Raw genomic sequence first — 27,640 nt, 5'->3', positions numbered from 1 at the left:
AGATTTTGGTAGTTTTTATCTATCTTTATTTAGTACATTTTTTTAGTTTATATTTGATTATGATTTATGTTGTTTATTTCTTGATTTTATCTTAATTTATCTTATTATTTATTTAATGCTAATTTTAAGAAAAATGAGTTGATTTGGTGCTGAGGGTCCACAAAGCTACCATGGACACGCAGAGATTTGATAACTGTTATTTCTACCTCTACCACATGTCGCGATCAGGATAGAGGTATGTCATAAGATGATGTTACGTGAAGTAGAGTTTATCATGTTGTGATTGATGGTTTGTGCCATTTCAGTTTATCCTTTGTTCGTAATTTAATCCCTTGAGAAGGATTGTCCGCCAACTGAGATTATACTGGATGCAGGGGATTCAAACCTCGACCTATGGGGAGGTGAGAGTAGAACCCGAAATTTGTAGCCAGTTGTGCAACCTAAGTTGACGCTCAATTTCTTTATTTCAATATGCACTAGCATCGGGTAACACTTTAAGCTTATATTTGTGTTTCATTTATCGCTTATGCTCTTGTTTTAGAGTATTGTGAGATGTAGTTTAAATATTTGCTTTGAAGAGTATGAGTGTACTTGGGTCATCGAGTGGTCGAGACTCGAGAGTGAATATATCTGATTGTCGGTTTTGACAACGGTCGTGGTTTTTCTTTAATTTTGTAGTTTTTCACGTTATATTCTTGTATTGTGATTGTGTTTTATTGACCGTAATTTCTCAATGGGGTTTCCCGGAGAGTTACACAACCAGTTCTATAAATAGAGTTACATTTATGAAACATACCCATATCTCATCTCATCGAATAGATATTATCATAACCTCTTCTCTACACATCTTTTCCCATGGAAAATAAGAAGATGCCTCTCTCCCTTGATGTTAAGGATGTTGTGATTGTTAAACCATCCAAGCCTACACCTTGTCATATTCTCCCACTTTCCTCCATTGACAGCAACCCTGATCTCAACATTCTCTGCCACACCATTTATGTGTACCAGGCAAATCCTGATTCCCCAAATGGCCAACTAGACCCTGCTCATGTGATCAAAGAAGCCCTCTCAAAGGCTTTGGTTCACTATTATCCCCTTGCAGGGAAGATAACAGCACTTGATGATGGAAAACTTGGAATAACATGCAATGCCGATGATGATGGAGTACCATTCTTGGAAGCAACTGCTAACTGTAACCTCTCTTCTCTTCACTATCTTGAAGGGATTGATGTTCCAACAGCACAGAAATTTGTGTATGATAACCCTTCAAAAGACCAAACTAGTGAACATCTCTTGGTTTTCAAGGTGACCAAGTTCCAATGTGGGGGTTTCACAGTTGGAATGGGCTTGTCCCACACCGTTTGTGATGGGTTTGGTGCATCTCAGTTCTACAGAGCCCTGTCTGAACTTGCAAGTGGAAAAAAATGTGAGCCTTCACTGAAACCTGTATGGGAAAGAGAGAGACTAATTGGGACAGTTCTTAAGGAACCTCTCCAATTTCCCATTGATAAAGCTTCAATGGCAGCTTCACCATTTTGGCCAACTACTGAGATTTCTCATGAATGCTTCAACCTTAATGGTGAGAGCATTCAAAGACTCAAATTGGAACTGATGAAGGAAAGTGAGAGTGAAAGTGTGAAGGAAAGCTTCACAACTCTTGAAACACTTGGTGCCTATGTTTGGAGGTCAAGGGCAAGAGCTTTGAAACTGAACACTGATGGGGAAACTCTGTTTTGTTTAGCAGTGGGGGTGAGACACCTATTGGATCCACCTTTGCCTGAAGGGTATTATGGGAATGCTTTTGTGGCTTCAAATGTGGTGCTAACAGTGAAAGAACTTGATGAAAAGCCACTGTCAGAGGTCCTGAAGCTCATCAAAGAGAGTAAGAAGCTTCCTTCTAATAAGGAATACATAAAAAACTCAGTCAACATGTTGGAGACAATGAGGAAATTGGGGATTAGGGTTCAAGCAACAGGTGCATCAGTGGTATTGACAGATTGGAGGCAACTGGGTTTGTTGGAAGAAGTGGATTTTGGATGGAAGGGTTCAGTGAATATAGTGCCAGTTCCATGGAACATGTTTGGATTTGTGGATTTGTGCCTTTTCTTGCCTCCTAGTAAGTTGGATCATTCAATGAAAGGAGGGGTTAGGGTCTTTGTGTCCCTCCCCAAAGCATCCATGCCCAAGTTTAAGGAGGAAATGGAGGCCCTCAAGGAAAGTGATGAGGGTATCATCTAGCCATGAAAATTGAAAACTCAGATTATTTCTTCTTTTTAAGTTCTGTCAGTGTGCTAATTTTCGTTTTGCTTTTTACTAAGCAATGTCACCCTACTTGTAATAATCTTCACATTTTTGTTCTTTTACTATGCTAATTTCCATTAAAAAATGTTTGATTGACTAAACAGTCTGGACGACCATTTATTATTAATTGAATAATTTATCTGATATTCAGTAGTTTAACTGAACTTCTAATTGGCAAAGCAAAAGTTAGGATACTTTAGTTTTCATTATTAGACATTTTATTTCAGAGATATAATTGTTAGAATAAAATTGTGAATTCATGATTATATTTACATTTATACTCAGGACTGACAAAATACATCTTGGTCCATAGAACCTCGTTTAATTGTGCTATACAATTAGAGAAAAATGCAAAATACCTGGATATATGAGCTTCTACGACTACGAATGTCATTAGTTTTATGCATAATGTTATCAAGAAATTAATATAATAGTAACAAATAAAACTCCAGAAAATTATCACTGATTTTAAAAACAGAAGATGCATGTTAATATACATAGTAGTACATCGCCTTTGAGAACATTTCTTAATGCTAATTAAACAAATAAAGTGGATCATGGAAGTGGCAAATCCAACTGTATCCTAAGATGAATGTAGCTCAAGAATTTGGGAAACTTCAATATTATTATCAATAACAGTCAGAACACATCACATTGGTTAAAATAAAAAAAGGTATTTGTTGTCTGTCATCGCATGAAAGGAACTAACCCCCTCATCTCTGTTCCATTTCCATTGCACAGAAAGTAAATTTTCTTCCACTTTTCTTCTGAGAATCCTTCGCGACGAATAAGCCTTTGCCTGCCAAAAATGAAAACTCATGAAACTGAAGGATCTGAAAGGTAAAAGCAGTCCAAACAGGTAGATTATTTCTCTAGCAGTAACCAATGGTTGATAGATTCAGGTTAACATGATCAGATATAGAAGGTACTAGAAAAAGCATTACTATACAAGAAAATAATCCATTCAACATTTGCTGAAGAACCAGTTTTATATCTATAATGTGTTTTGACAAAATTATTGATGTAGACTGGATATGGGAAGTGTCCAACCATTATACATTTCAAATAGGAAAACTGAACAAAATTTGAATGGAGGATTTTAACGGGAAATAAAAAAAAGACATTATTTTGGACCTTCCTATCCGGCTATAAACTAGAAACTGTTATCTGGGGGCCATAAGTAATGTTATCAACCTGTCTAGCATTGAGACTGTGTAAGAGCATCTCCAATGCAAGGTTCTTAGTTCTTATTTTAGAGTTAAAAACTAAGAATTAAGAACTTTACCATTGGAGGTGCTGACATGGACTCCTTAGTTCTTAAAAATAAGAACTCAGTTCTTATATAAGAAGTTTTGCTTTTTGAGTTCTTAGCTTAAAATATTAATTATTTCTCTCTCATCCAAATTACTTTATTACTTTATGAGGTTTGTTTTATTACTTTATGAAAATAAAAAGTATAAATAATGTGGTTGGTGGGACCAAATGAATAGTGGTAAGAACTAAGAACTCATGGTTGGAGCAAAATTGCTTGAGAGTTGCTTAAACACATGTGCCAATACGGGCCCACATGAATAGTGCTAAGAACTAAGAAATAAGAACTAGCATTGGAGATGCTCTAAGCATACCTTAAATAATAATGGCAAACAGTCTCAGCTTCATCTAAACTGTATCGAGGAAACACAACACGAGCATCTACCGGAACATCCGGCAAATGTTGTCGAAGCTTTCCTACTGCTGTGGAATGAGAAAAAGCGCCTACCATCATCTCATTGTGCATCATTGACCTAAAAGCATTCACCTGCGAAAAGAAGGAAGCATTTAATAATTTGATCAAAAGCCATGCCTAAGTATTATTAAGAAAGCTCAATATAAATGCAAGAAATTTAAATTCACTTACCCACCCTGGCATAAAAAGATTATCAACATACCCACAGAAGTTTACAAAAACGAGATAAGAATGAATGAAAATGCAGTGTATTTGCAGAAGCATAAATTTAATCCATAAAGGGGCATATAACTGATATTGTTCTAAAATATAAAGAAGCAAACACCAACCATTGTAAGTTCTCTAGCATGTATTGGCCGACATGAACGAATTGTGACTGGCTCCTCATACTCGCTGAATGTGAACCAGTTATTATACTGAAGACAGCCGAATACAGCAAATAAGATCATTAAAATATAGCATAACCCAATTTTGAGAAAAAAACAATTTCAAGGAACGAGAATCATTTGAACATCAAGAATATGTTTCTCACTTGATCAATAGCAATAAGTACAGGCATATCTTTAACAAGGGATAACTCTTTCCTCAAACGAACTACCACTCCAACAGCTGCATGGGTTTGTTCAATGCCAGTCTTCACCAGCTCATATAACATTGTACCCTCAGAAATTGCCAAGGAATCAACATCTTTTAACCATCCAACACCAGCACCCTCACCTAATGGGATTGGATCAAATATTTGGCATGGCAATCGCTTTAGGTAGGACTCGTTGTACTTCAAAAAATCCTGGAAACAAATGACTCGTAAGATTCAAAATACCTCTGAAAATGAGCGTAGAAAGCCAACAACAAAACATTAACTGTTAATAATCATCTTTGAAATGCAAGACAACCAAAATCAAAATAAACAAATAAGACGGAGGAACAACTTTTCCAATTCCCTTCCTCTTTCTCAAATTTTAAAATTCTGTTTATTAAAATCTACCCGTGTGGCTATCTAAAGGCATAGGGGTTGAGCACTATACTAAGCTAGTTCATAACAATTTTACATGACATGTACTGTGATAGCAGAGAGAGTAACACCCAAAACTATCATGATGGGATAATGTGGATAATCATGACTACAATACAAAGATACATACAAAACCATAGGAGAGGACAAAATAAATATTCTCTAGAAGTATGCAGGAAAAGATGGAGTATCAGAAAGCAGTAGAGAAAGGGAAAAGATCACACATAAGTATACTCGTTCTTTCTTCTTTACCAGATCTTGCTATATAACAAAAATAAAAAAAATCTAAGAATTGAGAACATATCGCTTATAGGTAAACTGCAAGTGCCAAATTCAATTAGACGAAAGCAAACAGTTGCACATTTTGCCCAGATGACACTGGAATAGCCAACCATCAGAGCCACGCTCAATTATTCATTGTTGCTAAAGTAGTCATCAAGAAATTACATATTGCTTCATTCTATTTGTAACATTCTAAAAACTAGACAGGTCACTTAAAAGGGTATTAGGATATTCTATAGTTACACACGCAAACATAACTTCATAAGTAAGACAGGAAAACAGTAAATTCCCATTCTTGCCTTGAGGACATTCTCAGCCTGGACAGGTGTGTCCCATAGACCTGATTGTGGATGCTTGTAGAAGAAACCACCATGAGTCCATTCCTTTCCTTGAGGAACATAGAAAACCAACCAACCTTCTTCTCGAGCCCACTGAACTAGCATCGCAAGCGCAATGCTCTTCCCACAGCTAACAGGACCATCCAAAACAACTTGCTTCCTAGCCTTAACGCCTAAAAAAATATCAAATTGAACCTCACTAATGCATTACCAAACACCCAAAATCATAATTAATGTTCAAAAAATCAAGCAAGGATCACGCATCCGGGGCAATCGAGAAAAACGCAACAACCGCACCTTTACCAGGAGGTGACCACAATGGGGGATCAACAATGCGCCTGAAGTTATCACGAAGATCCAAGAAGCTCTGGCGAACAAGCAGAGCAGGTCGCATGGAGTCCTGAAACTCCTTCACCATACCCATTGGAACCCCTTCAGGTAGAACCTCGTTCAGTGTCTTGTATCAAGGATGTTCTCAAAAACAAACTTGCATCGCCTTCTCCAAATGAACCACGCATAACGCAGCGGAAGCTCGCGGAACCGAAGCCACCCAATCCGCCATTTACCCCGCTGAATAGAAATCAGAAGCTAAAGACATGGCCAAATTACTCCACACCCATATATTGATAAATATTATATATATAGATTGTAAAAAGAAAGCGGTATCTTAACTGCTTAATGAATAATGATCGGTCTAATTTTAAAATGGTACCAAAGAAATTGTCATTTTAAAAACGTTATGGTTTGACTTGGTTTTTACTTTTTATCTATTAAATAAAAAAAATGTACAAAGCGCACCGTTTTGTTCAGTTAATTAGTCAGTAGTACCGTTACCCTAGTTCAGACACTGCTTGGGTCCCCTATCCGCCAATTTCTTACGAATTTCAACCTAAATTGGAATCTAGGTTTCCTACTTTTTCGGGCCTCAGGCAACTGTTCCTGCTCGCCTCCGCCGTTCGCCTGTGAAACCGCCGCTCCGGCCACCGCGCGCGACGTTTCTGTCCTGTCAGTGTCTTGTTCAGGTAAACCGTGACGCTGTGTTACAGTATTCAGTTATACGCGTTTAAACTATGTTGTATTAGCACCAATTAGTTTATGTTTGTATACCTTTGTTATGTTAGCACCAATTTGTTGCCTTTAATACCACTTTTTCTATGTTGTTTTAATCCTCCTGTGCTATAATTTAACTAAAGCAGAGAGAAAGAGGTATGTGATTTCAGAAATGATTTTTGGTTTTGAATTATAATCCAGCATGACTCTCAAATGCAATCATTTGCTTCCTATGTTTAACTGTTATATTTTTGTTTAATAATTTTAAGTTAAGTGTATGGTAGCTTGCATTGCATTATTAGCCTGCAATCACAAAACTTACGTTCTGTCCTTGCACTTATTTTTTTCTACTCAGGTTTTAGGTTGATGGGATGGGTTTGGTGTAAATTGTTTTGCGGGTATTTATTGAATGGCGCGTGATTTTGCTTCATGTTCCTCGCTGACTTGTTTTATGTGTGTGATTAAGGTCCTGTCTTTAGTTGGAACATTGAACCAATGTGGGTTAGTATTAGAACCTGCTAAAATATTGGTTTCTGTTTCCGAAATACTAAAGTTTTGGGTCTGCTTTGTTTTGAGAAAAAAAAAATGCATCCTTGACTATTTAATTGGGTGAGAATAATTTAAAAATATAGATAGCAAATAAATAACTGACCATCTTTTAAGCATTGGTTCAGTGCACTGTTTTTGAAAATGGTTGGTACGGTGACAGGTAATGTGATTTGAGTTCATCCTCCTCTTGAGTTCACTTAAGTTCCTACTCTATACATACTTGGTGATGTTCAACTGAGATTGTTTTTTTGCTGTTCCGTTTGTTTTCATCCGGTTCCTTCTTTTCACTCAGAATCACGGTAGTCAGAAGCGCGCTTTGAAGCGCGGCTAAAGCGCGCTTGAGGTAGCTCTGCGCTTCAAAGCGTGACTAAAGCGAGAATCAGCAGAAGCGTGGCGAAAGCGTGGAGAAAGCGCAAAAGCGTGGCAGAAGCGCGATTTTGAAGCTTCTGCGCTTCAGCCAGGTTCGCTTGTTTCCGGGTTTTTTTGACCCGTTTTGCTAAAATTAGGGATTTTAACCTAATTTTCAATTGTTCCTCTTTTATCTTGAGCCCCTCCCTCACGATTTTGAAGCTTCTGCCTCTCTCGCGATTCTGTGTTGTTCTCTCGCCGTCTGCGCAGCCGCCGCTACCGCCGGTGACTCAATTTGCAGGTTGTTCCTCTTCGACCCTGTCTCTCTCTCTGTTGTTCGAAACTTCTGCTGTTTGTCAAATCTTCTACTATTTCTTCCTTCGACTATGTTTCTCTGTTCTCATGTTCGAAACTTTAAGAGCACCTCTATCTGTTCTTTCTTTGTAAAATAGCTATAATATTTCTCTGTGCTCTAAACTGTAAGCTATAAGTTGTAGTTTATAGTGTCTTATAGCTTATTTTACCATCTCAGAATTATGATATTGATGCCAATTATACCATTTATATGCATATAAATATTTATAAGTGTAAATATATATAATATATATATAACTGGAAAAAGCGGCTAAAGCCTACGCTTTAGCTAGCGTTTTACGCTTTTGGACCCTCCACGCTTTATTGCTAAATCCCGCTTCTGACTACCTTGCTCAGAATTGTAGATTTCATCTGTTTTTTTATAAATGTAAATTCCTGGCACTTTTTTCCTTGAATGCTTCTTTGGATCTTTTTTAATATAAAAAAAATAGCGGGGATTTAGGCTTTTTTTTGCTGTCTGTTAAGATGAGATTTGTGGAGTTTTAATGTTTTATTTAGTTTCGATAATGGGTGTCAACTGGGTGATGATGGGGTTTATTCAAATGGCGTTTTAGGATTACTCTGTTTGGTAGGGGAAACTAGTGTTGATTTTACTGTGTTTATGAACTTATAGCTTAATGGAATTGGTGATACCATATGATATCCATTACAATTGATGTCAGCTCTTTGGAATTTGGATAATTCTTGTTTGGATTAACTGTAAAGAAATGTAATTTTCTCTGTTTAATATCTTCTAGAATTAGCACCAGGGTTTTTTGTATAAACCTTTTGTTTTTGTGCTGATAATTGCAGCTGAAGGGTTAATTACAATAAAACTTCACTGTGAAAACCTGCAATACTATGGAGCCTGAAGCTGACTATAAAGATAGCTCTCTTGTTCTGATTAAGCAAGGAGCTGAAGCTGTAAGTATCAACCTCTCCCTGGATTTGTAGAAGCAATTAGCACCTACACTTATATGTAAAAACTCAATCTTTTTACTGGTGCACCCACCTTGTAAGTGCAATCATTCCTCGTTTTCTATAAGCAATTGATTTCTACACATTGGATATGGTTCAAACATAAGTTTGGGAAATTTTCCATTCACCAAAATCAAGTAGTTATACAGTAGAAAGATTATTTGGGTGGAGTTTTCCTTTCACCAAAATTTAATTTTGTGGTGACGCTAGTTAGTTGATTTAATTTTGAGAGAAGTGAAAGTTGTTTTACTTTTTCACTAAGAATAATTCATTTTAGGTGTGGAATCCACACAATATATTATATTTACACTTCAAAAGTACTTCTATCTTTCCATCCAAAACTTACTTTTTTAATATCAATTCTAAGGACTGATCGATTCTCCCAAAATTAATTTTTGCTAAACAAATTTTCCAAAAAGTATTTCTACAATTCTATTATACTCTGAAACAAACGTTTCTTTGTCTTTTCTTGTTTACTTGATCAGCCCACCTTTTTGGATAATTCGCATCGTGAAATCTCACATTTTGTGCTCAGTTTATCTTGTTTTGCATACTTATATATTGGACCTGCAATAGATGCAAATTCATATGGCTTTTTTATGTTCTTTTTTCAGAGGGTTTTTGAGTCTTCTTTTGTGGGAAGGAGGTCTGTTATCAAGGAACGTTTCTCAAAGAAATACAGACATCCAATTTTGGATTCTAAGTTGACACTCAAGCGCTTAAATGCGGTCAGAGTTAGATAAAATTGCATTAAGTTTAATTCTGATGAAGTTCTTTATATTTGTCCGTGTCCAGTGCATGTCTTGAATACTTTGTTCCATTAATTAATTGTTGGAGCAGGAGGCTAGGTGCATGACCAAAGCAAGGCGCCTTGGGGTTCGTACTCCCGTGCTTTATGCTGTGGATCCTGTTTTGCACACATTAACATTTGAATATGTTGACGGCCCTTCAGTCAAAGATGTGTTTCTTGAATTTGGGTCTCTTGGTGTCAACGAAGAACGTATGGGCAACATTGCGTCCCAAATTGGTGATGCAATTGGAAAGTTGCATGATGGAGGTCTTGTTCATGGTGATTTAACTACATCAAACATGTTATTGAAGAATGATACCAATCAGTTGGTGAGTTCATTCATATCTTCATAGCTCCAGATATCCAGTAATATCCATTACACTTACTCAGGTTATGCAATATGAGAAGTATAATCAACTTGTGTTACAAAAGTTGAGTGTATTTTATCTAGGTTCTTATTGACTTTGGTTTGAGCTTCACTTCAACTCTACCGGAAGATAAGGCTGTTGATTTGTATGTCCTGGAAAGAGCTATTCTTTCAATGCATTCTTCATGTGGCAATGTGGTAAGCCAACTTCTCATTTTCCCCTTAGTCCTAACTGTTATGCTGTAAAATTTAAGGAGATGAAAACATGAATATGCTTGGCTTGCATGTATTGAGAATTTGAATTGGAATGCATTCCATATGAGGTGAGCTCTTTATCTCACAAATAAACTTATCCTTGACCAACAATTATGCTTTCATTTGTACCAAGTGAACTTACTTGCCTTTTGGTCTAACAAGGTTGAGACTAACTTAACAAGCCCCAAAGGTTTGTTCTGCTATGATATGGTTTCTGCATGGACACACGAAAGTTATGAACAAGTTATCAATTATCAATTGACTTACATGTTTTAATATCATAATTTGGTCTGGACAGATGGATCAGATACTTGCAGCATACCGCAAGTCATCAAAGCAGTGGTCATCCACATTGAACAAGCTGGCGCAAGGTGCTGCTTTACTCTTGTTTAAAATTAAGACATTTTCTTCAAGAACTAGTGCTTACCTGCTTGCCTTTTCTAACTTGTAGTGCGACAAAGAGGACGAAAGAGGACCATGGTTGGGTGATTCTTTCTCAAACTTCATTTCCATATTTGAGTAAACATGAGGGATGACAATCAGTGAATGTTAGTAATGTAATCTATGTTTAACTTCTCTGTTTTCGCATATTTCTAATATGCACATCTATTACAGTTTTGGAGAAATGCAGTGACATTTGAACTTCTTATTGGCGTCTATTTTGACTTTTCTATCTGTGCAACTCCTAATAAGAATGGGTTAAATTTGTTGATGGTTATCGTAAAATAGGCGAGTTTTAATTGTAGTCCCTAAGGAGTACGAAAAATATAACATTCCTCCGGCGAGTTTCTTCATGTGGGAATGTAGTAAGCCAACTTCCCATTTTCTCCTTTCCTAACTTTTTATTGGTCAAGGATGCAAGTGTCATTGATTGGCAGAACATTGCCATCAGAAAACAAAGAACATGTTGCTCGTGAGAAAACCCTGCAATCTAGACTAGATTCTCACTCAGCGAAAGAAGTAAAATATATCCTGACACCCTTTGAGGTGCATCAAGAAGATGAAAACACAAGTATACTCGTTGTCTTTTTTTGTTTGAAATTATACTCGTTGTTTTCCTTACACGTATACATATACTTATCATAAATTTAACCCATTAACTTTTGTTATAATGGTTAACCTTTTACTTTATTTTCTTAAAATACAAATCTCCTCTACCAAAATCATAAAATGCAAATTACTAAAAGATCCTTTTACTTTATTTCAAGCCAGGTAGGACCCTTCCAGACGATAAAACACTATTAATTATTTAAGGTAGCTGCATTCACAGAGACTCAAACTCGAGACATCTGCTTAAGTTAGAGCAACTTCATACAAGTTGACCTACATCCTGTGCTTGGTGGTGCGTAAAATGCATCTTGAGTGAGAGGCACTTGCTAATGTTAATTATCCAATAATGAGAGCCATATTGACACACTAATCTCCATTTCTTTGCCACTTTACCTTTACAGATAACATCTTTAAAGACAAATTTGCCTGACAAAAAAGATTTGTTCTTACTAACTCCTCATCACAATATACAATCTGGAAATCATAATGCCAACACAATTTACTGAGCAAGATATTGGATACTAGTAATGTGATGTTATATTTGACCATCAATGATAGGGACAATAATTTTTTTTTTAAATCGACAAAAAAAGTTATTAAATTTGTATGACACATAATTCCGAAAATACAAAGTAGAAATTAATATAACTAATCTTTACACTGTAGATTTCGAGGTTAAAATGACAAAAATTAGTTACGAATTAATAGTTTAATAAACCTTAATCCAAACAATTTGCAAGGTTATTGCCTATATATACAGTATATGAAATGCAAGTGTCAATTCAACATCAAAATTTCCTTACATTTCTGTGTGTGAAACTGAAACCTGCACCACAATTGCTTTATTTAGTGCGATCCAGGAATTATCATCTCATATTCACGTGTCCTCCTTCATGTCCATTTACCTTTAGAATTTCTCATCTTAAAAAATACATCATCTACTAGTGCTGCTATCCTGAAGCGTCCCCAGCATTGACTCTTTGTTTCTGAAACTTATCCAACATGTATGTACGTGTCTAGTTAACAATTGATAATGTATGTTCAATGGTCTAATAATTTCATACTTGTTTTACTCAATTGACAATGTAGCTTGCAAGCCACATGCTACCCTGAAGATTTAATTTTATTGGTAAGTTCCACATAATCTTCAATAGCTTTATCCCATTCCCACCAAATTCTTATGAAGTTGTATGTATCAAAAGAGCACTAAAGTTAGTAGCTTGATAAAACGCGTTACTCAATTCCATTTTTCTGTCAATGTCAACTTCTTCAACCTATTCCACTTCCTATGTTGAGATTGTAATGATTCCAATTTCACAAGAGGGAGGCCAAGAGTACATATTGACTCAATTTCTTTCTTTATTTATTTTTTGTTCAAAAATATGGTAGATCGGAGAGAAAACACCTTCAAACTATTGGGCAGGAGAGTGGCATGTTGAGGAGGCCAGCAGAGGCCCACTCTTGGGTAGGAGTGTCGGGGGATCTCCTTGAGAAGGATTGTCCGCCAACTGAGATTATACTGGATGCAGGGGATTCAAACCTCGACCTATGGGGAGGTGAGAGTAGAACCCGAAATTTGTAGCCAGTTGTGCAACCTAAGTTGACGCTCAATTTCTTTATTTCAATATGCACTAGCATCGGGTAACACTTTAAGCTTATATTTGTGTTTCATTTATCGCTTATGCTCTTGTTTTAGAGTATTGTGAGATGTAGTTTAAATATTTGCTTTGAAGAGTATGAGTGTACTTGGGTCATCGAGTGGTCGAGACTCGAGAGTGAATATATCTGATTGTCGGTTTTGACAACGGTCGTGGTTTTTCTTTAATTTTGTAGTTTTTCACGTTATATTCTTATATTGTGATTGTGTTTTATTGACCGTAATTTCTCAATGGGGTTTCCCGGAGAGTTACACAACCAGTTCTATAAATAGAGTTACATTTATGAAACATACCCATATCTCATCTCATCGAATAGATATTATCATAACCTCTTCTCTACACATCTTTTCCCATGGAAAATAAGAAGATGCCTCTCTCCCTTGATGTTAAGGATGTTGTGATTGTTAAACCATCCAAGCCTACACCTTGTCATATTCTCCCACTTTCCTCCATTGACAGCAACCCTGATCTCAACATTCTCTGCCACACCATTTATGTGTACCAGGCAAATCCTGATTCCCCAAATGGCCAACTAGACCCTGCTCATGTGATCAAAGAAGCCCTCTCAAAGGCTTTGGTTCACTATTATCCCCTTGCAGGGAAGATAACAGCACTTGATGATGGAAAACTTGGAATAACATGCAATGCCGATGATGATGGAGTACCATTCTTGGAAGCAACTGCTAACTGTAACCTCTCTTCTCTTCACTATCTTGAAGGGATTGATGTTCCAACAGCACAGAAATTTGTGTATGATAACCCTTCAAAAGACCAAACTAGTGAACATCTCTTGGTTTTCAAGGTGACCAAGTTCCAATGTGGGGGTTTCACAGTTGGAATGGGCTTGTCCCACACCGTTTGTGATGGGTTTGGTGCATCTCAGTTCTACAGAGCCCTGTCTGAACTTGCAAGTGGAAAAAAATGTGAGCCTTCACTGAAACCTGTGTGGGAAAGAGAGAGACTAATTGGGACAGTTCTTAAGGAACCTCTCCAATTTCCCATTGATAAAGCTTCAATGGCAGCTTCACCATTTTGGCCAACTACTGAGATTTCTCATGAATGCTTCAACCTTAATGGTGAGAGCATTCAAAGACTCAAATTGGAACTGATGAAGGAAAGTGAGAGTGAAAGTGTGAAGGAAAGCTTCACAACTCTTGAAACACTTGGTGCCTATGTTTGGAGGTCAAGGGCTAGAGCTTTGAAACTGAACACTGATGGGGAAACTCTGTTTTGTTTAGCAGTGGGGGTGAGACACCTATTGGATCCACCTTTGCCTGAAGGGTATTATGGGAATGCTTTTGTGGCTTCAAATGTGGTGCTAACAGTGAAAGAACTTGATGAAAAGCCACTGTCAGAGGTCCTGAAGCTCATCAAAGAGAGTAAGAAGCTTCCTTCTAATAAGGAATACATAAAAAACTCAGTCAACATGTTGGAGACAATGAGGAAATTGGGGATTAGGGTTCAAGCAACAGGTGCATCAGTGGTATTGACAGATTGGAGGCAACTGGGTTTGTTGGAAGAAGTGGATTTTGGATGGAAGGGTTCAGTGAATATAGTGCCAGTTCCATGGAACATGTTTGGATTTGTGGATTTGTGCCTTTTCTTGCCTCCTAGTAAGTTGGATCATTCAATGAAAGGAGGGGTTAGGGTCTTTGTGTCCCTCCCCAAAGCATCCATGCCCAAGTTTAAGGAGGAAATGGAGGCCCTCAAGGAAAGTGATGAGGGTATCATCTAGCCATGAAAATTGAAAACTCAGATTATTTCTTCTTTTTAAGTTCTGTCAGTGTGCTAATTTTCGTTTTGCTTTTTACTAAGCAATGTCACCCTACTTGTAATAATCTTCACATTTTTGTTCTTTTACTATGCTAATTTCCATTAAGAAATGTTTGATTGACTAAACAGTCTGGACGACCATTTATTATTAATTGAATAATTTATCTGATATTCAGTAGTTTAACTGAACTTCTAATTGGCAAAGCAAAAGTTAGGATACTTTAGTTTTCATTATTAGACATTTTATTTCAGAGATATAATTGTTAGAATAAAATTGTGAATTCATGATTATATTTACATTTATACTCAGGACTGACAAAATACATCTTGGTCCATAGAACCTCGTTTAATTGTGCTATACAATTAGAGAAAAATGCAAAATACCTGGATATATGAGCTTCTACGACTACGAATGTCATTAGTTTTATGCATAATGTTATCAAGAAATTAATATAATAGTAACAAATAAAACTCCAGAAAATTATCACTGATTTTAAAAACAGAAGATGCATGTTAATATACATAGTAGTACATCGCCTTTGAGAACATTTCTTAATGCTAATTAAACAAATAAAGTGGATCATGGAAGTGGCAAATCCAACTGTATCCTAAGATGAATGTAGCTCAAGAATTTGGGAAACTTCAATATTATTATCAATAACAGTCAGAACACATCACATTGGTTAAAATAAAAAAAGGTATCTGTTGTCTGTCATCGCATGAAAGGAACTAACCCCCTCATCTCTGTTCCATTTCCATTGCACAGAAAGTAAATTTTCTTCCAGTTTTCTTCTGAGAATCCTTCGCGACGAATAAGCCTTTGCCTGCCAAAAATGAAAACTCATGAAACTGAAGGATCTGAAAGGTAAAAGCAGTCCAAACAGGTAGATTATTTCTCTAGCAGTAACCTGTTAGTCAATTAATGCCCAACCACCAAAAGATAAAGCCATAAAACAAGGAATGTTTTGTGGAGCACTAGTCAAAAGGTAAAGCCATAAAACAAGGAATGTTTTGTGGAATGCTTTATGCCATGTTTTATGGAAGTGCTTGTCTTCTATGCATACACATGGAGTATACACATATGCTTCAGCAACTGTAAAAGGAATGCAAGGATGAAGGCAAATGAAAAACCACAACAAATCCCAACAATTGTGTCTCAAGGTAGAGAGCAAATCCAGCAAAATGTAGCTTCTCATGCTTTAAGCTTTTATCTGTTGTTTTTCTTATACTCTTGTTTTAGAGTGTTGTGAGATGTTATTCAGATAATAGCTTTGGAGAGTGTGAGGGTGTGTATTGGGTGTTAGTGGGGTGGTTGAGAGAAAATGTCTGTGTGTTGTAACAATTTTCACATAGTATTTATTCTCTGGTTGTCGGTTTAGACAACGGTCGTGGTTTTTCTCCGGACTTGGAGTTTCCATGTAAATTTCTTGTGTTGCGATTGTGTCACTGTTTTTATTTTTCCTATCACGTTATGGCGGTATTCCTAACAACTGGTATCAGAGCCGATGGTTCGACCATGGTGACGGCTTTGAGGATAGCTTCCGCTTGGAGCCACAATGATACTGTGAAAGTGCTGTTTTGGAAGGTTCTCTCAGAAACCTACCTGGTGCACGGTTTTCAGTTGGTATGTGGCAGTGCTGTGATAGAGAGATTGTATTTTTGACTTGTTGCAAGTCATGGATGGTCGATGCAATCAGGACTACACAAGGGGGACATATGAAGAGAAATTGTCCAGGTGGAGCTGTATCAGACAATGGATCTGAGGCAAGTGCTAGCAATATCTCCTTCACTTTGGGAGATGATGATGCTCTCTAAAATGACAAGTTTATCCTCATGGTATTACCGCACTGCCATGGAAAGGGATATGTTATTGCTAGCGGATTCAGAATAGCACACGGGCATTGGTTGACATTAATGCAAGATGTGTGGTTATAGCACATGGGCATTAACGGACATGGATGCAAGGTGTGTGGTGATAGCGTGCGGGCATTGGTTGGCGTTGATGCAAGGTACGTGGTTATGTCGATGGCTGATGAACTTCTGGAGAAAGCCAACATGGAAGTTGCACCATAAATTATCAGCAAGGTTTCGACATGTGTAAATTCTTGGAATGGTTTAGTTCCAAGTGAAGATAATTCTTGGAATGGTTTAATTCCAAGTGAAGTAAAATTCTTGGGATGGTTTAATTCCAAGTGAAGTGTACTCATTATGGTGGAGTATGATAGTTTTCTTTGCCGGTATAGGCAATGAGAACTATGATTGTCGGAGTAGACAATGAAACATATGATTGTCGGTATAGACAATGATTGTCGATGAACTCAATGGAAGCGGAAGATGCATGTTGAGTGGGAGCATAGTGTGATGTGGTGTTGATGAAGGTGTGAAGACCGACTAAAGTCAATCTTCAAGTGGGAGATTGTTAGTCAATTAATGCCCAACCACCAAAAGATAAAGCCATAAAACAAGGAATGTTTTGTGGAGCACTAGTCAAAAGGTAAAGCCATAAAACAAGGAATGTTTTGTGGAATGCTTTATGCCATGTTTTATGGAAGTGCTTGTCTTCTATGCATACACATGGAGTATACACATATGCTTCAGCAACTATAAAAGGAATGCAAGGATGAAGGCAAATGAAAAACCACAACAAATCCCAACAATTGTGTCTCAAGGTAGAGAGCAAATCCAGCAAAATGTAGCTTCTCATGCTTTAAGCTTTTATCTTTTGTTTTTCTTATACTCTTGTTTTAGAGTGTTGTGAGATGTTATTCAGATAATAGCTTTGGAGAGTGTGAGGGTGTGTATTGGGTGTTAGTGGGGTGGTTGAGAGAAAATGTCTGTGTGTTGTAACAATTTTCACATAGTATTTATTCTCTGGTTGTCGGTTTAGACAACGGTCGTGGTTTTTCTCCGGACTTGGAGTTTCCATGTAAATTTCTTGTGTTGCGATTGTGTCACTGTTTTTATTTTTCCTATCACGTTATGGCGGTATTCCTAACATAACCAATGGTTGATAGATTCAGGTTAACATGATCAGATATAGAAGGTACTAGAAAAAGCATTACTATACAAGAAAATAATCCATTCAACATTTGCTGAAGAACCAGTTTTATATCTATAATGTGTTTTGACAAAATTATTGATGTAGACTGGATATGGGAAGTGTCCAACCATTATACATTTCAAATAGGAAAACTGAACAAAATTTGAATGGAGGATTTTAACGGGAAATAAAAAAAAGACATTATTTTGGACCTTCCTATCCGGCTATAAACTAGAAACTGTTATCTGGGGGCCATAAGTAATGTTATCAACCTGTCTAGTATGGAGACTGTGTAAGAGCATCTCCAATGCAAGGTTCTTAGTTCTTATTTTAGAGTTAAAAACTAAGAACTAAGAACTTTACCATTGGAGGTGCTGACATGGACTCCTTAGTTCTTAAAAATAAGAACTCAGTTCTTATATAAGAAGTTTTGCTTTATGAGTTCTTAGCTTAAAATATTAATTATTTCTCTCTCATCCAAATTACTTTATTACTTTATGAGGTTTGTTTTATTACTTTATGAAAATAAAAAGTATAAATAATGTGGTTGGTGGGACCAAATGAATAGTGGTAAGAACTAAGAACTCATGGTTGGAGCAAAATTGCTTGAGAGTTGCTTAAACACATGTGCCAATACGGGCCCACATGAATAGTGCTAAGAACTAAGAAATAAGAACTAGCATTGGAGATGCTCTAAGCATACCTTAAATAATAATGGCAAACAGTCTCAGCTTCATCTAAACTGTATCGAGGAAACACAACACGAGCATCTACCGGAACATCCGGCAAATGTTGTCGAAGCTTTCCTACTGCTGTGGAATGAGAAAAAGCGCCTACCATCATCTCATTGTGCATCATTGACCTAAAAGCATTCACCTGCGAAAAGAAGGAAGCATTTAATAATTTGATCAAAAGCCATGCCTAAGTATTATTAAGAAAGCTCAATATAAATGCAAGAAATTTAAATTCACTTACCCACCCTGGCATAAAAAGATTATCAACATACCCACAGAAGTTTACAAAAACGAGATAAGAATGAATGAAAATGCAGTGTATTTGCAGAAGCATAAATTTAATCCATAAAGGGGCATATAACTGATATTGTTCTAAAATATAAAGAAGCAAACACCAACCATTGTAAGTTCTCTAGCATGTATTGGCCGACATGAACGAATTGTGACTGGCTCCTCATACTCGCTGAATGTGAACCAGTTATTATACTGAAGACAGCCGAATACAGCAAATAAGATCATTAAAATATAGCATAACCCAATTTTGAGAAAAAAACAATTTCAAGGAACGAGAATCATTTGAACATCAAGAATATGTTTCTCACTTGATCAATAGCAATAAGTACAGGCATATCTTTAACAAGGGATAACTCTTTCCTCAAACGAACTACCACTCCAACAGCTGCATGGGTTTGTTCAATGCCAGTCTTCACCAGCTCATATAACATTGTACCCTCAGAAATTGCCAAGGAATCAACATCTTTTAACCATCCAACACCAGCACCCTCACCTAATGGGATTGGATCAAATATTTGGCATGGCAATCGCTTTAGGTAGGACTCGTTGTACTTCAAAAAATCCTGGAAACAAATGACTCGTAAGATTCAAAATACCTCTGAAAATGAGCGTAGAAAGCCAACAACAAAACATTAACTGTTAATAATCATCTTTGAAATGCAAGACAACCAAAATCAAAATAAACAAATAAGACGGAGGAACAACTTTTCCAATTCCCTTCCTCTTTCTCAAATTTTAAAATTCTGTTTATTAAAATCTACCCGTGTGGCTATCTAAAGGCATAGGGGTTGAGCACTATACTAAGCTAGTTCATAACAATTTTACATGACATGTACTGTGATAGCAGAGAGAGTAACACCCAAAACTATCATGATGGGATAATGTGGATAATCATGACTACAATACAAAGATACATACAAAACCATAGGAGAGGACAAAATAAATATTCTCTAGAAGTATGCAGGAAAAGATGGAGTATCAGAAAGCAGTAGAGAAAGGGAAAAGATCACACATAAGTATACTCGTTCTTTCTTCTTTACCAGATCTTGCTATATAACAAAAATAAAAAAAATCTAAGAATTGAGAACATATCGCTTATAGGTAAACTGCAAGTGCCAAATTCAATTAGACGAAAGCAAACAGTTGCACATTTTGCCCAGATGACACTGGAATAGCCAACCATCAGAGCCACGCTCAATTATTCATTGTTGCTAAAGTAGTCATCAAGAAATTACATATTGCTTCATTCTATTTGTAACATTCTAAAAACTAGACAGGTCACTTAAAAGGGTATTAGGATATTCTATAGTTACACACGCAAACATAACTTCATAAGTAAGACAGGAAAACAGTAAATTCCCATTCTTGCCTTGAGGACATTCTCAGCCTGGACAGGTGTGTCCCATAGACCTGATTGTGGATGCTTGTAGAAGAAACCACCATGAGTCCATTCCTTTCCTTGAGGAACATAGAAAACCAACCAACCTTCTTCTCGAGCCCACTGAACTAGCATCGCAAGCGCAATGCTCTTCCCACAGCTAACAGGACCATCCAAAACAACTTGCTTCCTAGCCTTAACGCCTAAAAAAATATCAAATTGAACCTCACTAATGCATTACCAAACACCCAAAATCATAATTAATGTTCAAAAAATCAAGCAAGGATCACGCATCCGGGGCAATCGAGAAAAACGCAACAACCGCACCTTTACCAGGAGGTGACCACAATGGGGGATCAACAATGCGCCTGAAGTTATCACGAAGATCCAAGAAGCTCTGGCGAACAAGCAGAGCAGGTCGCATGGAGTCCTGAAACTCCTTCACCATACCCATTGGAACCCCTTCAGGTAGAACCTCGTTCAGAGCCTCCTTTCTGGAAAATCAATCCGACCCAGAAAAGCAAAACCCAAAAAAGGGGTCAAATTAACAAAGCACACAATGTGTTCGAAGAAATGCCGCAACGAAACGAAGTAAGCTGAAACACAATAACAGAGAGAGATAGAGAGAGGTACGTTAGTTTGAAGTAGGTGCAGGAGTCTTTGCCGGTGAGCTTGGAGATGGAAGTGGCTGAAGTGAAGAGGGGGCGGCCGTCAGGGCCAACATCGAGAGAAGGGTCCTTTTCATCGGCGGCGAGGCGGCGGAGGCGTTCCTGTTCGTCGAAGAGGAGGTCGGCGGCGGCGGGTTTGGAAGTGGGAGCGGGCTTTGGAGCCTTAGAAGAGTAACTGAGAGATGAGATAGTGGTGGGTTTGTGCCGCCATGAATGATGGGTTGTTGCGGCTCTCACAACTGACCGCAACATTTCCTCTGGTTTTCGTTTCCTATGAATCAATCAAAAATACAGAGCGAGAGAGAGAGAGTGTGTTGTGTTATGGGAGAAGAGAAGAGAGGATGTGATCGAGAACTAAGAAGAGAAGGGAACAGAGAAATGGTGTGGTATACTTTGGGATCTTCCACCATTGCTTATTGGGCCACAAAATGCAGTGTTGTTGTGTGAACTCACCTCTTTTCATTGGGCTTACCCTATACTATCTTTTTCTTTTGCTTTATTATTATGGGTGTTAAATTTCTTCTCATCTCACCAACATAAATTCGCACCTCCCCACTTTTACCTTTTTAGATTTAAATTCCGAAAATTTTACTTCCAAGAAGAGCTGTCAAAACTTGTTGGTGGGGGTGAGAAATTGGACTCTCTATTATTATTATTATTATTATTATTATTATTATTATTATTATTACAAAACGAGTGAACTAATTTTAGCACCACCAACTCTTTTTTTTTCAAAAGTAAAATATACATTATAATTGAGTAAAGTATTCGGGATATATAAGTCTCCTTAAAAGGCGTCAAAATACCAATAACACCGGGGAAAGCCAGCTTAGAAAGAACTACAACCAACTCAGGAAAAAATTGCTTATAAAAAAACCAGGAAAAAAAATCCAAGAGGAAAAGGAAGAAAAATCTCAAATCCTATCAATAAACCCCCCAAAGAACCCAAACAACCACAAGCCCAAAAGCACCACCCACTTTATTACTCACACATCCATCTAAAAGGAGTTAACTCACTGAATTATAAGACATTATAGAATCATACTTGGTGTTCATTAATATATAAGACCCCTATTAGATTTTAAAAGTTTTTTTTATGTATACATTTGTATTATTATATTTTTGTAATTTCAAAATGTTGATGAGTATTAAATAAACTGCTCTCACATTAAATATTTTATCCAAACTGTACTTTTGAGAAACAAAATAAACTAGTAGAAGTGAAAGCAACAAAGTAATAGTATAGGCCCACGTGTAGACGTGTAGTGAATAGTGATGCGGGTAGAAGAGGTACAAGTACAACCACACAGATTCAAAATGCCACAAAAATAGACATGTACGTATCCAACTGCCAACACATTTGTTAACTGTTATTTGTCTCTTCTACCTCAATATTTCAAAGCTCCTTCATTTTCTTGCGTTAGTGTTCCCTTTTTTTGTGTCTCAAACCCTCACAACAACAAGGTATCCTTATATTTCTTTGATGTGTTTACATGATTCAGCTCTCATTGTTATTCATTTGTACTTCAATGATGTAAGATCATTTTAATGCAACATGTGATTTAACCACTTGTGATTATTGTTGCTTTAATTTGAAAGGTCCAACAATGGGAGGAATAACATTACTTCTAGATCTGTGGAGGAAAAATCAAAGCTTTAACACAACACAAACATATCAATCTTCTTGGTTTGTTTCTACATCTGCCACTGTTGCCTCATTTGCTGCCGGAACCTCTTTGGCCTCAAGGGACTTCTTTGGGTACGATCCTTTAGTCTTTTCCCTACATAGTTTTGTCTAAATGAGTAATAAATATCAAGATATTACAATAATCATTAATTTGGTTTACATGGTTTTAAAAACAACTATTTTGTTGAATAATTTGTACTGGATTGTAAAATATACTTAAAAGTTCTAATCCTTTCTCACACTCATTTAGTCAGCTCTTTTGTTTTCTCAGCCATACTTTAGCCACACTTTATAGTGAAGTGGACAAGTGGTCATTTTGGGGGAGGGGGTAATTCTTAGCTTTTTATGTATCTTGTGATTACATGGTTATATAGTAGAATTGCAGACAAATGTGGATTATCTCAACAGCAATTGTAATCGTGATGTCATTACGAAAATTTGAAAATATTTTATGTTGTGGCTGCAATTGCAATTGCAGACTGCATTTTTAAACACTAATTTTGAGGATTCATGGACATGGTAGTGTAATAATTTTGCAAACTCAGCAAATCATGCATTGTTGCCTTATTTTTTCCCCCAAATTATATTGACATTCTTGACACAACACCAGTTTCAGGACACCAGTTGCTTATTGTGATGCTGGAGCGGCAATTGCTGAAGACTACATTCCTAGCATGCCAAGTGTACCAACTGGAAAATATTTTTATCATGATTCTCTAAAATATAGTAGTACAAAGAGCTACAACATTGAACTAAAACCACTATTATCTGTTTTTGAATTGAACTCACTTTCACTTATTACATTGAGGTCATTCTTGATGTTCTATTTGCCTCTTTTGGAGCCACATGCAAAGATGGAGCAAGATGATGATGACTTTATACAGGACAATGAAGACGAGCTTCGTCTCAATCTGGCCGGTCCCTTCAGAAAGTCACTGATTCAAATCATCCGTGAGGTGAGCCATTGATTCCAATTCTGGGGAGAAGCTTCTATGAGTAGTTTTCAGGATGACATACTTGATTCTGAGGAAATATAAGCTGATCCAAGCATGTTATTATTTTATATGGAGTCTTAAATTTTTCATTTTTCTATTTTTATCTAACTGCTCAAATGTTAGCTGATAAGTTGATTTGTTTCTAATTTATAAAAGGTTACAGTTGTGACAACTAGGCGCATTTTAGAAAGAGTAACTGTCCATTATGTTTCAAGAAGAATGGCATGGAAGCTACTCAAAGGTACACTCTTTCCCCCAAATGGTTTCTTATACAAACATCAAATACTATGATATTTTGGTGTCAATTTTGTATTTATACAAATCTTTTATGCATAATGCATTCAATTTGCGTGATATCTTGAAACAGATGTTACTAAATCAGCTGCTCGCAAAGCTGGAAGGAGAATGCCTACTTTAGTTTACTTCTTTTCTGTGAGCAAAGCAACTTTCAGAGGTAAAAGCAACGAATCAATCGTATGTTTTTTGCAAGGATGGTTGAGATGGATTGAGATCATATGTTTTCTAATGGTGTCTCATTTTCTGTCTCAATAAATGAAATTATGACATGTCAATTAAAACATACACAGATATGACATTTATAATATTACATATATAGTTACTTTTAATTGACATGGCACAATCTCCTTGGTGGAATAAGGAATGAGAGACTATTTAGGAACAGAGGATCTTGATACAATTGAGACTTTGGCATAACCTATATTGTGCTAATGTTGGTCCACAGGGCACATGCTTGGAGTTACAGCATCATGGGTTGTCCAAGTAGGCATCAGATTATGTCAATTCTTCACATCCATGTCAAAGAATGATGTAGGTGATATGAACAAAGATGAGAGAACAAGACTTCTTAGGCAGAAGATTTTCATAGCAACAGTTAGGTGCCATGCATCTCTGATTTTTGCTTCTATTGGGGGAGGGATTGAGGCTACCCTTTTTCGCCCCGCGACCGGCCAGTGGATTGGTAAGATTACGAACACTGCATGCTAACATTGAGCTCGTTTGGTATGGATCAAATAGAACTTATTGGAGTTTCTCTAATAAAAAAAAATGCATTAGATAAGTTTCGATAAGTGTTTTTTGGTCCCAATCCAAACAAGCTTATACATCACATTGCTTTTGTTGAGTCTTGCAAAGATAATTGAATTTTAATTTTTTTTATGGTTTTCCATTTTTGAATTGCTTGTTTTTCAGGTTGTGCTATTGGTTATTTGTCTGGTCCAGTTATTGTGGCAGTTTGTGCTGACAAAATTTTTCACTTGAACTTTTAGTATTATTTGTTTATGCATGTTTTCTTCCAAATATACATAAAGGAAAATTGTTGCATTTTTATGCTGTTTCCGGTTAACGACAATTTGTCTCAAGGTGCTTAATCGTTATCAGAACTGTAACCACAATTTAAAACATCAACTAATTTCTAGAACTTCATTTAGAACTTGGAGATACCACATTTTATATGAAGATCTTTATATGGCTAGTACTCAAGGATGGTAAGAAGACTTAACTATAAAAGAATGAGATGGAACATGACTAGAAAATGCACTAAATAAGTTCAAATGAGCGTTCTTTGGTTTGCATCCAAACGAGTATAAGTGTCGATAACTCTGTTTAGCTATGTTTAAGGAGGGTTCTAGGTTTTTGTTAGGAAACTTGGATACATTTCAGATCAGGGGACTCAACTTGTAGGCTAGGGTATCCTTTTAGATTTAAATAATCGATAATCGATTAAACTTTGTTCATCTCTCAATTTCACCCACATCTAGAAGAGATATAGAAAAAGAAGAAATATGTTTTGAGGATTGAGTTCAGGTGTTTTGCACAAATATGTTTCAATGGCACCTGTTCATGTAGATGTTTGCTATTCAAGTCTGAATTAATAGTGTAAACAAATTGAGATATCTTGTTTAGTGTTGAGGTTCCAGGAGGTTGTTGATGGGAAATGTGGGGTTGGGCAAGGTATCTTAATTAGCGCCAAACAACCAATTAATGTAAAAGTTGAAGATATCGGGAGGGCAACATATAAATGGTGTATATTATAATTTTTAACACACCCCTAATGCAATAGTTCATTTGAGCTTGTTTGTTTGGGCTTGGAGCGTAAACAATGTATACATCACCTATCATATACTGAAATTCAACTATTTATTAGAGGAATTGAGGGGCGGTAAGAAGCAAACTCTAAACTGTTTGACCATAGAAGCTCCGATACCATATCAAACAATTAATTATTTCTAAGTTCTAACACTTAGTTGTTCGATGGTTGGGTATGTGACGGACATCACCATGGAATGGGTTAATGCATGTTGTTATGTCTTTGGTCGAATGAAATCTTTTAATATCAGGCCAAATTAAGTATGATTCACCTTTTTCTTGATTTAGTATGATCTTCTGATAGTGCTCCATCCTCCAAGTGCACTCAGATGGGGGCAACATAAGTATGAATCACATTTTTTTTGTTCTTTATTAACCTAAATTTCTATTTTAATCTCTCCACGAATAACCTTTATTCGTGGAGCATTCTGGATTCACAAGATGACAAGAGTGAATCATCTTTTAATTAGCTACATTTTATTGTGTTTAAATTATATATGGAGACATGCCGAGTCTCATTTCATTAAAACAAAAGGTGTATATGCATGTTGTATTATAAATTATAATTAGATAGACTGAGTAGTGCTTCGACTTTAACTACCTAAAATTTAACATGAATTTTTTTTAAATAAAAAAGAGATGCAATATGAAGACTTTCTGGAAGGTCATTCATCTTGTATTGATCTCGTTTAAACACACTTAATTACATAATTGTGATGAAATTCGGTGCATTAGTACTGCTGGTATAATCGCAACATCACAGATAAAAAAGTTTATATTTAGCTTAACTTTTGTTTTCTAACCACGCATATCAGCAAAAAAACAACTAGTTTATATAGATTTTTTTAAATCCAAATATATTAAATAAATAGAGAGGAGACTATAAAGATAAAAGATAACAAATACAAAAATATCCAACTAGACGAGTTTTAGTTCATTAAAACAAAAGGAATATATGCATGTTGTATTATAAATTATAATTAGATGACTGAGTAGTGTTTACACTTTAACCACCTAAAATTTAACATGACTTATTTTTAAATAGGAAAGATATGCAATACGAGGACTTTATAGAAGGTCATTTATCTTAGTATTACTCTCGTTTAAACACACTTAATTGCAGAACTGTGATCGAATTCAGTGCATTAGTACAGTTGGTATGATCGTAACATGACGGAAAAAAAAAAGTTTAGCTTAAGTTTTGTTTTCTTATAACCACGCATATCAGCAAAAAAACAACTAATTTAAATAGATTTTTTTTTAAAATCCAAATATATTAATAAATAGGGAGGAGACTATAAAGATAAAGGGGTAATAAATACAAAAATCTTCAACTATCCACAAGAATAATATCCTAATCCCTCTATAAAGAGAAAGCAACTAGTTTATATAGACTTTATAAATGACAAGAATATATAGTGACTAATGAGTGTTTTAATTTATACAAAAAACTAATAGAGATATTCAAAAGCAAGAAGCATTGGTGACTTTTAAAATCTTTTAAATTTGTTTTTAAATATTTTAAAATTTCAAATTAAATTATCTAATAATAATAAAAATATTTTAAATAAAAAAAGGCTTAAATATGTTGGAGATCCCTCTAAAATATGACTTCTTTGGTTTAAGCCCCTCTTAAATATTTTTGTGGGAAAACACCTCTGTTGTGAAAATAATACAATATCATTTTATAATAATCTCAATATAGATAGTTGCTTATAAATTCTTAATATTTTCGCCCTCAACATTGTTAAAAGAAGCACCCTTCTTAGATTAACCAACCACTTTACCCTTTTCATACATTTTGTCGTAAATGCGAGATGCTTCGGCAAAATTAGCCCTCATCTTCAGCCTTATTCCACTATTTGGACTCTGATTACCCAAACATTAGGGACGGATGTAGCCGTATT

The 27,640-nt window shown here is 36.2% G+C and overlaps 6 protein-coding genes across 8 annotated transcripts; 4 read left to right on the top strand and 2 right to left on the bottom strand.

Moving 5' to 3' along the window:
* Positions 1 to 696: 696 nt before the first annotated feature.
* On the top strand, positions 697 to 2,403 carry LOC130739079 (spermidine coumaroyl-CoA acyltransferase-like). Its single transcript, XM_057591304.1, has one exon. It carries the CDS (start codon positions 856 to 858, stop codon positions 2,236 to 2,238), a length of 1,383 nt encoding a protein of 460 aa, XP_057447287.1. The 5' UTR covers positions 697 to 855; the 3' UTR covers positions 2,239 to 2,403.
* Positions 2,404 to 2,748: 345 nt separating this feature from the next.
* Positions 2,749 to 6,245, bottom strand: LOC130739076 (uncharacterized). The gene is made up of 6 exons (XM_057591299.1): positions 5,957 to 6,245; positions 5,621 to 5,832; positions 4,560 to 4,814; positions 4,357 to 4,443; positions 3,927 to 4,099; positions 2,749 to 3,100 (listed from the first exon to the last, which is right to left on the bottom strand). The coding sequence occupies exons 1-6, from the start codon at positions 6,081 to 6,083 to the stop codon at positions 2,989 to 2,991; spliced, it is 966 nt and encodes a 321-aa protein (XP_057447282.1). The 5' UTR covers positions 6,084 to 6,245; the 3' UTR covers positions 2,749 to 2,988.
* Positions 6,246 to 7,267: 1,022 nt separating this feature from the next.
* LOC130739077 (uncharacterized) lies at positions 7,268 to 10,995 on the top strand. 3 transcript variants are annotated; one of them, XM_057591302.1, is made up of 9 exons: positions 7,268 to 7,418; positions 7,551 to 7,719; positions 7,877 to 7,907; positions 8,774 to 8,884; positions 9,553 to 9,666; positions 9,779 to 10,057; positions 10,180 to 10,293; positions 10,649 to 10,721; positions 10,802 to 10,995. In XM_057591302.1, exons 4-9 carry the CDS (start codon positions 8,822 to 8,824, stop codon positions 10,837 to 10,839), a joined length of 681 nt encoding a protein of 226 aa, XP_057447285.1. In that variant the 5' UTR covers positions 7,268 to 7,418; positions 7,551 to 7,719; positions 7,877 to 7,907; positions 8,774 to 8,821; the 3' UTR covers positions 10,840 to 10,995. The 3 variants fall into 3 exon arrangements, with proteins under 3 accessions (XP_057447285.1, XP_057447284.1, XP_057447283.1); XM_057591301.1 differs by lacking the exon at positions 7,268 to 7,418 and having other exon boundaries at positions 7,461 to 7,719; positions 7,829 to 7,907; XM_057591300.1 differs by lacking the exon at positions 7,268 to 7,418 and having other exon boundaries at positions 7,462 to 7,907.
* A 2,278-nt stretch (positions 10,996 to 13,273) lies between these two features.
* Positions 13,274 to 15,015, top strand: LOC130739073 (spermidine coumaroyl-CoA acyltransferase-like). The gene has a single exon (XM_057591296.1). The coding sequence runs from the start codon at positions 13,411 to 13,413 to the stop codon at positions 14,791 to 14,793; it is 1,383 nt and encodes a 460-aa protein (XP_057447279.1). The 5' UTR covers positions 13,274 to 13,410; the 3' UTR covers positions 14,794 to 15,015.
* A 288-nt stretch (positions 15,016 to 15,303) lies between these two features.
* Positions 15,304 to 21,351, bottom strand: LOC130739074 (uncharacterized). The gene is made up of 7 exons (XM_057591297.1): positions 20,911 to 21,351; positions 20,605 to 20,771; positions 20,269 to 20,480; positions 19,208 to 19,462; positions 19,005 to 19,091; positions 18,575 to 18,747; positions 15,304 to 15,655 (listed from the first exon to the last, which is right to left on the bottom strand). The coding sequence occupies exons 1-7, from the start codon at positions 21,195 to 21,197 to the stop codon at positions 15,544 to 15,546; spliced, it is 1,293 nt and encodes a 430-aa protein (XP_057447280.1). The 5' UTR covers positions 21,198 to 21,351; the 3' UTR covers positions 15,304 to 15,543.
* Positions 21,352 to 21,472: 121 nt separating this feature from the next.
* LOC130739075 (uncharacterized) lies at positions 21,473 to 25,051 on the top strand. Its single transcript, XM_057591298.1, has 6 exons — positions 21,473 to 22,704; positions 23,243 to 23,588; positions 23,784 to 23,868; positions 23,995 to 24,081; positions 24,370 to 24,606; positions 24,837 to 25,051. Exons 1-6 carry the CDS (start codon positions 22,553 to 22,555, stop codon positions 24,911 to 24,913), a joined length of 984 nt encoding a protein of 327 aa, XP_057447281.1. The 5' UTR covers positions 21,473 to 22,552; the 3' UTR covers positions 24,914 to 25,051.
* Positions 25,052 to 27,640: the final 2,589 nt, after the last annotated feature.

This window comes from Lotus japonicus, chromosome 2 (assembly GCF_012489685.1).
Source record: "Lotus japonicus ecotype B-129 chromosome 2, LjGifu_v1.2".
Lineage (NCBI taxonomy): Eukaryota > Viridiplantae > Streptophyta > Magnoliopsida > Fabales > Fabaceae > Lotus > Lotus japonicus.
The sequence above is the reverse complement of the archived record's forward strand: the minus strand, read 5'-3'. Positions and strand labels throughout refer to the sequence as shown.